The 13,913-nt window shown below is 29.1% G+C and overlaps 1 protein-coding gene across 1 annotated transcript in view; it reads left to right on the forward strand.

Moving 5' to 3' along the window:
* LOC129962313 (angiotensin-converting enzyme-like) overlaps positions 1-13,913 on the forward strand; it is a 107,330-nt gene that overhangs the window by 22,226 nt on the left and 71,191 nt on the right. The window contains 5 exon segments of the mRNA XM_056076059.1: positions 4,028-4,283; positions 6,095-6,259; positions 9,208-9,310; positions 11,896-12,039; positions 13,534-13,725. Coding sequence (XP_055932034.1) covers positions 4,028-4,283; positions 6,095-6,259; positions 9,208-9,310; positions 11,896-12,039; positions 13,534-13,725 — 860 coding nt within the window.

Genomic DNA, 13,913 nt, shown 5'->3' on the forward strand with positions numbered 1-13,913 from the left:
GAGTAAGTGTGGTATACCATTCTTTTCAACCGAAAATTTCTATATTTATTAATTTCGGATATGTCTATCCCTTTCTTTGTCTATTGGTTCTTAAAGAAGTTTATTAACAATTATTGTTATGAAATATTAGGAAAAAAAATCTGTTGTAACAACCTGTTGTTAAGTGGTGTTTCAGAGATTGTCAGCTTAATTTTTAGTTACTCAAACTATTTCACAATTCAAAAATGATATTTTAGACATTTTTGGTAGATTTCTCTTTGAAAACACAAAATCGAAAAAGATTGACATAAATAATTTTATTTTGTGTGATCAAACATATTTATATCAGTGTAAACATCTCGAGCAACTCTTTTAAAAAATTTAATTTGATCTAGAAATAGAATAATATATCACTAATTCCACAAAATAATTAATAAAGCAATACAGTTAAAAAGCAATTTGAATTAAATCTTAGTAAAAATTATCCAAATGGGAAAAATGAGCGTAACTAGTTAACTTTTTTTTTAAACTCTTTGCAACTATTCATATAATATAAATTTCAATAAGTTTATTCTGGCCTTATCCTTTGTGCCTATCGCACTATTAATATTCACTATTTAACAGCCTGTTAGGTTGAATACTGTAATAATAACACATTTTTTTCTGTATTTAAGTTTGCTTTTGCGTATCACTGTGTTGAATATGATATATTTCAGTAGTACTAACTCTCCGAGGGCCGCTGAATATTGTTATGTTTCTTTTAGATAGATATTTTGCATTAATATATTATTATTCATAACTTAGTGAAGACTTTTTATATAACAGAGGGATAGAAACAGTTTTTTGCTTTTTAAAATAGATATAATACAGCTTGCACCATTTCAGTGGACATGTTTTCCCAAGTGAAAAATGCATATAATTTTTTTCAGATTAATATAAAGACAAAATTTAGCAAAAAGGAGATTCTAGCTGAGCATGAGGAACGTTATATACATGTTAATCTACATCCATGACTGAACATTCACAATAACTCCTTCATTATTTGAATCTTCAGTTTCATTTCTGAATGAATAAGTTCCTAAAGGATCTTCATTCTTTCCATGATTTCCTAAATTTATACAATACTTGAAAGGAATGCAACTGACTTTATTATTGAAATATTTTAATTCTTTTTAAATTCACAATGTCATTGACATTCGTCAAATTAATCCATGTTTCTTTTATACAGCACAGAATAGAAATGAAGGCATAATCAAATGCATCTCATATACATAAATTAATGCGCAGAAAAATGTATTTGTAATAATTCCAAGGTTTCACACGATGAACTCCACTTCTTCCACTCAATGAAATGAAAACTGTAGTGACATCTAGGGTCAAAACTAAACTTGAAGTTGTGAATATGAATAGGTTTTTTTTTTCCATCTGCAGGATGAAAGAAAGGAATCTATTGATTTAAGGAAAACTATATTCGCCTGCGGTTTTAAAGTGAGCTTTCTAGAAGATATAGTATATGGCATTACTGCGGAGGGTTTTACTATTTGATTTTTCAGCTATAACTGCTCTATGGATGAAAGTTTGCTAAATGTAGTAAAGCGAACAATATGCAATCAAAGTCAAAATGTGAGATAAATTCCAATGGCATTTTTCCCAACTATGGATACAAAATAGGCACGAATAAGATCGTTAAAACTGTTTAATCTTATAACTTTAAACGAACAATTCTTGTATATATATATATATATATATATATATATAATATATATGTATGTATAAATTTATTTCGTATACCTCTGAAATTGCTCTAACAATTTGGATCAAATTTTATATTTAGACAAAGTTTATATACATAAGTGACTCCTGAAAAAAAAAACGCGATTTTCCACAAGGAAACATTTTTTATAACTAAATATTAACAAGTGGCTACATAGAATCTACATAAGCATATCAGGGATTCAGTAGTGGTTAGGGCTTCGGATCGCGCGTTTGCAATTCAATTAAATTTCGCTTATAACTTTAAACGAGAATTTTGTTTACGATTTTTTAAAAAATGAAAAAAGAAAAGAGATAAAAGAGATACTCTGCCAAGCGAAGCTCGGTTTTCGAATTATGACAGATTTTTCATTTAATAATTTGTCTGAAAAAAGTAATGAAAGAGAATTTGAATTTGAGATAAACGTTTAGCGATTTCTATTGTGATACGGATGACGATAGAATTTTAAAAAATCAAACATGATAAATACATTACGGAAAAAATTTAATGATAAAAATTTCAATAAGATTTATCTTAAGAATATTTAGCTTGTTAGTAACTTGTTGAAAGGATGAGATGATATATGATCGTTTTTCTCATGACATCGAATCCTATCCTAGTAAAACTTGTGTAAGCCTAAATTAAATTATGTATTACTTAAAAAATTTTGAAAACTAAGAATGAGATAGTATCCATTTTCTGAATAAAAGTTTTTACATCAGAGTGATTTATTTAGTTTTAACTTCCAAAATCTGTTTGGTTACAGATTATTATGATGGTTTGGTTTGGTTTGGTTTAGTTATATTAACGTCCCGTTTGAAGCAACACTAGGGCTATTTTGGGACGGACCTCGTAATTTTGAACCGCAGATTATTATGATGAAAATCACAATGGAAATATTGTTGCGCTTTAAACAATATCAAAATGTTCTATTAGACTTGAATTATTTCCTCTGTTTATTAAAATTCTGTTTTAAATATATAATAATATATTAATTTCCTCAATATGTTTATATCATCTTAGCTTCAAATATCACAGTTCATATGAAATACTACTGGAAAAATTCAAATTTAGCATCGGTTTCATACTTCTAAGAAGAATATAATATATGCTGCAAATAAGAGAATTATTATCAAGTTTATTGCTGAAAAGAGGATTTGATAAATTTAGCATTTACAGAAATAAAAATTTCAATCACGAAAAAAGAGGTTTAGTTAAATCCAGTTGGTAAGATATATTATCTACAAATAAACATTAAATCCTGAAAATCTAATCTAATAACTCAAAATACTAATGACATTTCATAAAAGTATTGACAATACGCATTTTTTTGATAGCATATCTTTATTATTTCGTTGATTATTCATTAAACCAATTGCTTTAAAGCAAATATTTGCTTTTGAATCTGAAACTTTGGGGTTTTAATAGAAAACTGTTTCAGCAGATTTTGTCTTTTTAAGTAGAAAGTATTCTTTAAATTATAAGTGTGTTGAAAAGAAAAAGCGAAGTGGCATCGCTATGTTACAGACTATATAAAAGATCAATATCAGTAAATGTTGATCATGGGACTTGATTGATGGGAAATCCGCCTTGTAAAATATCTATTTCTCTGTAATTTCCTTGAGGCATGTGATGGGATGATGAATTTTCTAGAAATTCGACATGAATCAGACTTTTTAGTAAATACATTAAGTTATTGGCTTTAGTTACCACCTGAAAAAACTTCAGATAAAAATTTCGCCAATGGTTTTTTTAATTAAAAACCGTTAATTAAAAATAAGTATTAAAAAAACGCCGTAATATATTACTAGAGTTTGAGAAATAATTTATGAGAGTTTATGAAACTGACAGCGCAATAAGTTTATAACTTTTGTTAAATATTTAGTCTGAATCTCCTATATTTTGGTGAAAGGAACGGGAAATCCTATTCTTTCAAAATTGTTTATTGATTATGTTCAAAAAAAAATTAAAGTAATGGTTCAAATTTTTATGTAATGGTACAACAATTTTTTAAGGATAAATATTTTGAATTTAAATTTTTGATGTTCCACCATATAGCGTTCGGAGTTACGATTTTCTTTAGAGTAATTCTTGTAAAAAACGAATCTTCTGTTGTATTAGTTTAGTACAATCTCAGTTAGAAAATTTCTTCATTTTCGATAACATTAATTTCCTACATCATCAACATTGAATCGATTTTTCAGATACTCCTGAGGTTATTTAAAATTTTTTTGTTTTTAATTGCTGATATTTCCTTTCATATTTAATGTTGATGATCAATTGTTTTATTTGCAGAATACCTACAAAATACCATAATTTCAAAATGGTGCTGTGTCCAGTGGTTTTCGGCTTACTGAATCTCATCGTAACAGCAAACGCGGGTTGCAATGTTGTGCAAGACAAATACGTCAGCGGAAACAACAAGAATGTTGATGAAGCCCTGCAATTCCTCAGAACTCACGATCAGATGGCATCGCAGATAGCAAACCTAGCAACGATAGCAAGTTGGAACTACCAGAGCAACCTTACCGAACACAACAAGAAAGTTATGGTAAGAACAGAGGCTATTTCTAAGATAATAGAATAAGAGATATATAATATTAAAAATAATATAGATAAATATCAATAATTCAAGGCCATTTGGACAATTAACATGTTTGGATAATAAATGAATTGAATAATAACGTGGATGTATATAAATAAATCAGATAATTTTGATCGAAGAACGTACTTATCGGTTTTAACGACGACCAAAAAGCGCCAAGAAAAACTTTTGCCAAATTATAAAAATATACTCTAGTGCATAAATATATATAATAAATATGTTCATAAATATAGATCAAATCACGTGCGAATCACATGCTGCCAACCGAAATCGCCAAATTGGCGAAATTTTTTCTTGGCGCTTTTTGGTGAACCGTTACAACCGACAAGTACCATAAATGAGAGCTCTGATAATTTTGATCGCAATGGAATGGATAGTTCTTTGCTTAAAATATGAAGGCTTCGAGATTAATTTACTAAATGTGAGTAACAGGATGGAGGAACTGCGTACAAATTTAGATTTTCTAATCTTCTTAGAAGTCTATATTCAGATAACATAAATACAATTCTTTACATTGGTTTTTTTCCGACTGTATGTGCTTGTCCCTAATACTTAAGAAATTAGTTATCATTACAAGCTAAGAATGGACATCATATATATCCGTCTTTATATAAGACACTAGCTGGTATTCGGCGCGTTACTGCCGCAGAAGAAGTAATTTTGGAAATATCGTTTGAAATTTGTAATAGCTATCTTGTTTAAGTAAGAATGATGGAAAGAATTGTATTTATTTTCTTGTCGGCATTGAATACATTAATTGAAACTGAATGATATACAAAGAAGAAGTATACATAATATTCTATTTTTTTCGACTTTATTATTCGAGTAAACTACTTTAGGGTAGACAGTATTTTTGTTTTTTCGTCTTCAGCGAAAACAAATACATTTCTTGGCTGACCGACTCGTGAACATCCAAAATACAACTGGCAATGTGAAAAACAAGGATTTTCTGGGTTCAATCCGTACACTTGAAGTGATTGACCTTGCGCCTTGTTGATGGTCATCGAGAATCCATGTCCAATGGGGAATTGAAGTCGTCTGAAATCAAAAGGCATGTTGGTGGGAATAATGGGAATGCGTGAAAGAGCACATCTTCTCGATTCGACTTTCCGTTAAGAATAGTTTCCTCGATTCTTGCCACATGTTTATCTTCTGATTCTGATGCGCGTGATCGGGTAGCGCATAAACGTTGTCTTACGATTCTTAACGCATATTGATTTTGAGATTCTAAAACACGTGAATTTGCAATTCGCAAACAAATCTGCTTCATTGCTGGCTTGTCTTCCCTTGTTTGTTTGAGAAGCCCGAATCCGCTTATTCTACAGGCTGCGCTGGTAGATATACTAAAACGTTTGGGAGGCATATTTTTTCACTAAGCAATCAACACGATATATGCTTTTATAACTGAAATATCGTTTGTCAATTCACTGAATAAATAGAAAAACTACTGTTTTTACTAGAAAACTTTCCATTATATATAACATGCTAATAATCGTAATATGCCTAAAACCTTTGCGCAAGTGCAATTAGTTGGCAAAGTTTTATCGTAATCGGATGAACGGTACAGCAGCGCGCAAAATACGAACAAACAAACATTCACTTTTAGGCATTATATTATCTCAATAATAAAAAAAAATGATAATTTCGGTTACTAATAATGTAGAATAATTTGAAAAGAAATATTATGAAAAAACAATTATCTCTGGTATTAAAGTTGATGAAATGTTTAATTTTTCTTCTCTCTTTTGGGTCCGTAGTTGGAGACGGAGCAAGAATCAGCAAAATTTTCAAAAGAGGCTTGGAAAAATGCAACTTCATTTGCATGGAAAGATTTTAAAGATAAAAATGAAACTCTCTTTAGATGGTTTAAGAGTCTATCTGTTTTAGGAACCGCAGCTTTACCAGAAGAAAAATTTAAAGAGGTGAGAAAAATTCGTTCAACTTACAAGTTTCATACAAATATCTCTGTTTAAAAACAAAGATTAAAGAAAATTCACAACAGAATATTTTATGAATGTATTATAAAATATTGAAAAACCTTGACAGTCGTAATCTGAATTTTTATATATATTAATTTATTGATATTTTTTAATCTCTTGTGCGAAAGGGCATTCGATATTATTGGTAGAATGTTTTACTTTCAACAATTGCTTTTTTCAAGATGTAGTTTTTATCTTAGAATCAAGCTGAGATGTTCATATATATAAATATTTATAATACTTATTGCTAATAACTAAAATTTAAATTTTAAGGAAGAAATATCTTATTGTCATAAGTTTAATAAAATAGTGATTTTTTTTATTATTACACTTATAAAAGTGGTTTATTTTTAAAAATATTTTTATATTTTACTTTTATTAATGAATTCTTAATTGATGTTCTAAAAATCATTTGAGAACTGTTACGAAACAAATCGATTAAATCATTCGAAAATGAAACAAATTCTCCCGATCAAAAGGTTTTTTATTCTTATCGAATTTTAATATGTAATTTTCTAAATCGAATTAAAAATTTCAGAAATGGGAAAATAAATATATGTCTTTGTTTTTTGAAAGAAATATGCAGCAATTGCTTTAAATAGCAAGGAAAATTTGTTTCAGCTGATATCGGTTCTTTACAGCAATGCTGTCTTGTGAAAGTTAATATTAAAAGTCACTTGTTATCTTTTAAAAGCTGAATTATCAAACCTTAATTTTTTAAAGAAAGATAAACAACAAGTTCTAGGAGCTATTTTAATAATTTATTTAAAAACTAGAAATTACAACTACAAATACTACAAATAAAGCGAAATAAACTACAAATTCAAATAATAAAGTTTATTTTTAATCAATTTAATTGTGCATAATACATATTTTGTTTATTCCTTGGTCATACGAAATTAAACAATTGTGTTTGATTTCATCTCGTAACAAGAGAGGGGCCGAGTTGTAAAACTGTTCGAGATGAGATTTAGCATAATGAAGCGTAATTGCTAGCCAATTTCGAGAAAATGGCCTTCAAACTTTCAGCATAGCTTAATATACTAAAAATGTGTCACCGATCACCAGTGCAGTGTTGTTTCTAAGATTCTGGCTTACTGTTCGCGAGACCCAAGTTTGGTCTTAGGACAATGTCTTTTAATTTTTTTATTTGTCTTCTTTCAAAATTATTTCAATTTAATTTAACTATTTACAAATAGTTTTATTTAATATGTTTTCATTTTTATACAAAAATTAATGTTCTTCTCCTAATTCTTGAACCAAAGTTTAATATTTATAAGACAAATTTACATGCATTTAAAAAACATTCAGAATTATATAAATTAATAATTTAAAGATGGCTTGAATTATTGTGTTACTCATTTTCATAGGAAAAAATAAATGTGTTTTCTTTTTATATCTGAATTATAATTTAATCTTAAATAAAAAATGATTGAAGACATGAAATTGTCTTTCTGAAAAAATTATAAAAATATTTTAAATAAAATTGACAACTTACAGACAGTTTTAACTAATATGCAACTCTTTTATAACGCAAAAATATAATCTTCGTTCACTTTATATTTTAATCATAATTTTATTCTTAATTGTGAAAAATAATTACAAATAAAATAGTAAAAGGCTTGATACAATATACACATTATTACTATATAAGCGATATTGGAAGTTAGAGAGCTATTTTCTTCGAAACTTGCTATCTATTGGGCTTTAATATTTTAATGAATGAACAACCTAAAGACATTACTACCATTATAATAAGTCTAATCTCGAATTCAATTTTCCAGCCCTCTCCTTGCAAAACATTAATCTCGTTCTATAAAAGGTTCGGAGCATTTAAAGCTTCTTGATGGGAGTAATCAAAATTTCAAGATCAGAGGAAACCATGGAAAATAATTTAGTGGCACTTTGTTTATTCTTACGCCCTGGAATAATTCACTAAATAGAAGCAAACCGTCGCTAACTTGGCCCTGGCGATCGTGGCGTAATCTGAAAATTGCCAAGGAAACCTATTCTCTTGGCGTTCTTGGCGTAATCATTTCAAAATCGCTAAGTAAGCCAAGTAATCGCCAAGAAACCATCTTCACGAAATCGTAGAATCTTGTACATAACATAGCATGTGATCTTGGCATAATTTGAAAATCACCTAATAAAGTCGGGTTCCATAATTATAAAGAAGTAGGAATTTAATTTTATAAGAGGTTTATTTCAAGAGCCTTGTTTGTTTTTAATTATTGCAAATTAATAAGATATGAGATTTATTAATGTGAAGCCGTAAATGTAATGTAATATCTGAAAAAACAACAACACCTGTAGTTCTTTTTGGCTATATATTAAGGCTTCAATTTTAAGAAATTACTGGATTTCTTAAATAATTATAGATCTTTCTATAATTACTCCTGAACTAAAGGCAACAACACACTGCGATCTTATTAAATGCAGTTATGTCGCAACATCTTTTTACATAGTCCAGAGCTTTGAAGAATTTGGGCGGCTTCAAAACATATGCGACAGCATGAGGAGAAGCATCAAAACCTGTTTTTACCTGCGTTTCGTATAATCAAAATATACCACTATTATTAATCTTTATTTTTTTCAACTATTACATATTGAATTCCAAAAATAAATTCTCCTGGTGTACTTTATCTTTATGAACGATTATGAATCATTTGTATTTTGTGACATTTATATCTTTTTGGAAACTGCTTAAAGATAGCTTTTATGCTATGTAGCTTTATGCAATACCCTCTGCGAATGCGATAAACTTGAGTACAAATAACATATAATATGTAACAAAAAGGCTGTCTGGTTTCGGTCAAGGTTATTAGAGAGATAATGTGAAGTGATCGAACTGTTTTCCTGAAAATGATGCGATCTTTTGTTATAATTTGTAGCTCACAGAATTATCTGCCGATATGCAAGATATTTACAGCAAGGCGAAGGTCTGCCGATTCAACGCTTCTGATAATGAACCTTGCGATTTATCTTTAGAACCAGGTAAATACTTCGATTCCATATCCAATGTATCAAAGGCACTGAGATTCAATTGTTAGCCTCAATATTTAGATATTTATCAATGACAAAATACTAACCTTTACTATATACATTAACAAATTCGAATATTCTCGTGTTATTGAAAACTAGTATAAGTGATAAGAGGTATTAAGTGCTATTGAAGTTCAAATCCAAAACAGTATTTATTCATAAAGACGTAGCGACGTTATCAGGTACAAGCTCAATGTAAACATAAAAAGATCTGATTTATTGTTCCCCATTGTTTTTAATATGTAACAAACGCAGTATACAAAAACTAGTATTTAAATCCAATTTGTTCTCAAATATGCATATGTTACTCATCATGAAATTTATATATTTCGAAAATATCACAAATATAAACTTAGCACAAAAAGAATGGTAAATAAGTGCCAAAGACATTTTGTGATTAATTTCTAAAAATTTATTACAAGAGAAAGAAAATCTGAGAAGTTTTAAAATCCTTTCATTTCTAATCTCCTGGTTCAATCAGACCGAGCAAATTCTATACTGGTGGGTGGCTTCTGTTTCAAACGGGGATGCAGGATGTAAGGAGATGACATCTGTGGTGATAATTCCCTTTATATTCTGAACCTCTTGCTTGAAATAGAAACCGGCCTACCTGTATAAAGTTTACTTGAACCGAGTTAATAATAAAAAGTTTACAAAACAATTTTCAAACAAATGAAGATATTTTTTTATGAAAGCAGAATTTACTATCATAATTTACAGTTTGAACCAACAGATGGGCCTGCAGTTGCTTCTGCAATATGTTACATACTATAAGATCCTGACTGTAAGAATGTCTTCTAAATGTTAAGTCTGCCCTCTTTCACTGAGAACTTTGACTTCAAACGAAGAAACACACTTTTTCTTGATATTAAGCAATATGTCTATTGCACTTGTGATGTAGCATGTCTAATATTGCTCTTGGTGCTTCAAAAGACATCATTCCTTTCCTGGTAGCATGATCTTGAATAAAGTAGAATGTATACCATTTCTTATCCTTTATTCCTTTCAAATTTTTATCCTATGTAGCGCATATTTCCATTCAGTAAACTATTGTAAAATGTACTGCCGATGAATTGTGGTTTCATTGAAGAAAAACGCGACTTTATTTACATTTTTTTCTAAGCAGGCAGTATTTTTTAATCAATTAGTTTCTATGATGAGTAGGTACCAAATAAGTTGCCAAACGCAAATAGGCAGGTTTTCAATTCCCTGATGAATACAGTAGTACTGTTGTGATTATATCCGTCATATCTCGATGATGGATCGTGTTTCTTATAGGAGAGGTTGGAGTATAGGTGGTGTTGGCTATTTTATGTTTGGTCTAAGCACTTGCATTACTATTCAAGGCAAATGGCGTTTCAGATACACTAGACTGCCAAATGTTGGGGTTCAGTGATTTCGTAGGAATCTTCATTCTTTTATGAATTATTGAATTGTTAAAATTCTTTAGGAATCATCTTATAGATATATATTACTTTATATATTCATAACAATTTTATATAATAAGTTATTTTAGTTACTTTAAAAAAAGAAACCTTTTGATTACAATAAATTCGGACGCTTTGAGGAGCATCATTTCAGAATTATAGATAGACGCTTGAAGCCACAATGCGCAATCAATTTACTTTACTTACGTAATCAATTTACTTTATCATTTTATAAATTTTTAGATATTAAAAGTAATTCTTTAAACAGCAGAGAAAATTTTCATTTTTTCTTTTATAATTCTTTATTTTTTTTCAATTATTAAGAGGAAATTCCATTATTTTCTGGTCGTACTCATTAATATAACTAAACAAGTTTGACGCAACAAAAAATCAAAATTACTAGGTTCTTCCAATCAGTGTTCATGTTTCGTCTTTAATATAATGGCATGTATAATTGCATTAACCTTGATGCCGACAAATTAGTTTTGATGCCTTATGTAGTGCTATTTTTAGTCATCTTTGTTATTATAATAATTATACCACTGAGGAACATTTAGACATAAGCAAATAAATTATTGGATAGTTTTGATTAAAATAAGTATTTTAGAAATCTCAAAACACTAATAAGCTCATTTCTCATGTATAAGCTGAAAAAACCGCGATTACTTACTGTTATCACCTCTCTTACAGACCCTAGTCTTACTCTCTTTCTTTATCGATCTGTGTTTCACCAGTTTCGGAGCTAGAGAACTAAGGATTTTTTGACTTGATTTCTCTGACGTTTTGCCGAAGATGTTGAGTTGGTGCATTTTAAATCTGCGGTAATGATCAAATGTCTCCAAATTGATGCAGAATGGAAATTTGGAGGCTATCACTTTTGAAATTTGATTGCGATTCAAAAGTATTATATTTTTAAATAATATAGCATTCTTGTTTCTTTAAAATTGTGCATATTAAATGATAAATATATAAGTGCATTCTGTCCGCTAACAATTAATGCATTACCAAGAATAAATGCATATATGAAATTAAAATATATGAGTGTTATTTACATTTTACGTAAATGTTAACATTTAAATGTATTTTTTTTTTTTTTTACGAATTTTTCAGAGCTCACTGAAATGTTCATGACATCCAAAAACGAACCTGAATTGAGGCATGCCTGGTATCAATGGCGAGATGCGACTGGTAAAAAGATGAAAGATAAATTTCTCAGATACGTTGAATTATCCAATGAAGCTGCTTGTCTAAATGGTAAATATCTGTTATTTAATCCTCATATCAAACAACTATTTGGAATTATGTTGGTTTAAATTTTTAAATTTGTTGCGTAGGATAAAATATTTTTAGTAATAAAATGTAAATGCACCAAAGTATTAATATATCAAGAGAAGGATTATAATTTGAATCCATTTAAATAATTTTTTCCCATTCATATTGAAATTCCTTTTAACGCTAATTTAGAATCTGATAAATACGTTGCCGCAAAAATTTCAAAAAATGATTTTATATTAATTTTTTAGTAAAAATTAAGTTGAAATTATTATTTTTCTACCAAAATCATATATAAAAATCAAATATATAGCTATCCTTTTCCGATTACGTTTACTTTACTTTTCCGATTAAATTTTGAAATATTATATCTTAGTGAATTCGAATCTAATGCAATTAAGTTTCTATAATTTATGTAGGACTGGGTGGGACAAAATGCCCCTTCAATCCTATTTGGATCAGTGTCTAGGGTACTGATTTAAAAAAGAAGTAACGTTTAAAGAAAAACAAATAATTTATTTACAGTAAACAAAATTTAAAGGACATTAACAATTAGGACGGGAAAGATTAATTACATTAAAGTTAGAAGTAAAATATTTAGATGGCACCAAGGGCGAAGCCTAAGAAGATGCCTACCCATTTGCAAAACTATGGGCCATCGTAGCGCAAGATTATTAACTACACATCAATATCGGACACGAAGAAGCTTCTCTCGAGCGAATGCCAGCAGCTCGCTTTTTTATTAAAATTTATGGTTATGTGACTTAGCACTTAGGATTAGTAGAAACCATGGTGCCATCTATTACAATACAATTAAATTGAATTCTAGGCGTTCAGTATAACAGTGGAATGGTAATGGACACTAATTAAATAAAGGCCATTACCATTTTAACTACATAGGCCAGTTAATCTTAGAAAGAAACTGCAAGTAAGTCGACTAAAAATTTTATTTTTCTAGCTGATTAATTAAAATACAAATTTTGCGAATGATGAAGTATATGGTTAATATTTACATTTGATCAAGTATAATTGTTCATATTTCTTTATGATTCATTGCGTCCATTTAGTTATCAGAATATTTATAAAGACCAAATTCTGCTTCAATTATATTTCACACAAACATGGATGCCGGGAAGAAAATCATAATAGATAAAGGTTCTAATAGATACAATCTAATAGGACCATAATTGATAGAATCATAATAATTAATATAGTATATTTTCACAAGTTATTACAATAAAATAAATATTAATCTAAAATAAAACATGTTACAAAAATGTGAAAATGTAAAACTAAATTGATCATATAAAGAAATCTCATAATGTGCGCTTCAGATGGCAGTAAAATGCTTAAATCCGCCTCTGAATTATGCATATGGATTGAAATTTGACAAGAAATTTCCAGAAGTATGCTGAATTGAATCCTAGATCATTACTTAAAACAGTGAAAGTAAAAATAATTTGCATTTAATTACAGGTTTTAAAGATGCTGGTGAACTATGGAGGGAAGCTTACGAAAGCGAAACTTTTGAAGAGGAAGTAGAGGAGTTGTTGCAGACGATCAGACCGTTTTATGAGCAATTGCACGCATATGTCAGACGCAAGATGATGCAGCAGTATCCAGATATCGGCATTAAACCAGATGGACCCATTCCCGCGCACCTGTTAGGTACGTGTAACGATATGTGTTTTTATGAAATGATCTGTCAGAATTTGAACTTTATTAAACACAGATTGATGCAGCTAGGAATTAAATTTTTTTTTATTTAAATGTAATAATATATTGATAATGAAAAATAGAAATAGGATAAATTGTTTTTCGCAAAGATTCAAACTTTCGCCGATAACTGTTCCTGT

The sequence above is a fragment of the Argiope bruennichi genome, chromosome 2, assembly GCF_947563725.1.
Source record: "Argiope bruennichi chromosome 2, qqArgBrue1.1, whole genome shotgun sequence".
In the NCBI taxonomy this organism is placed as follows: domain Eukaryota; kingdom Metazoa; phylum Arthropoda; class Arachnida; order Araneae; family Araneidae; genus Argiope; species Argiope bruennichi.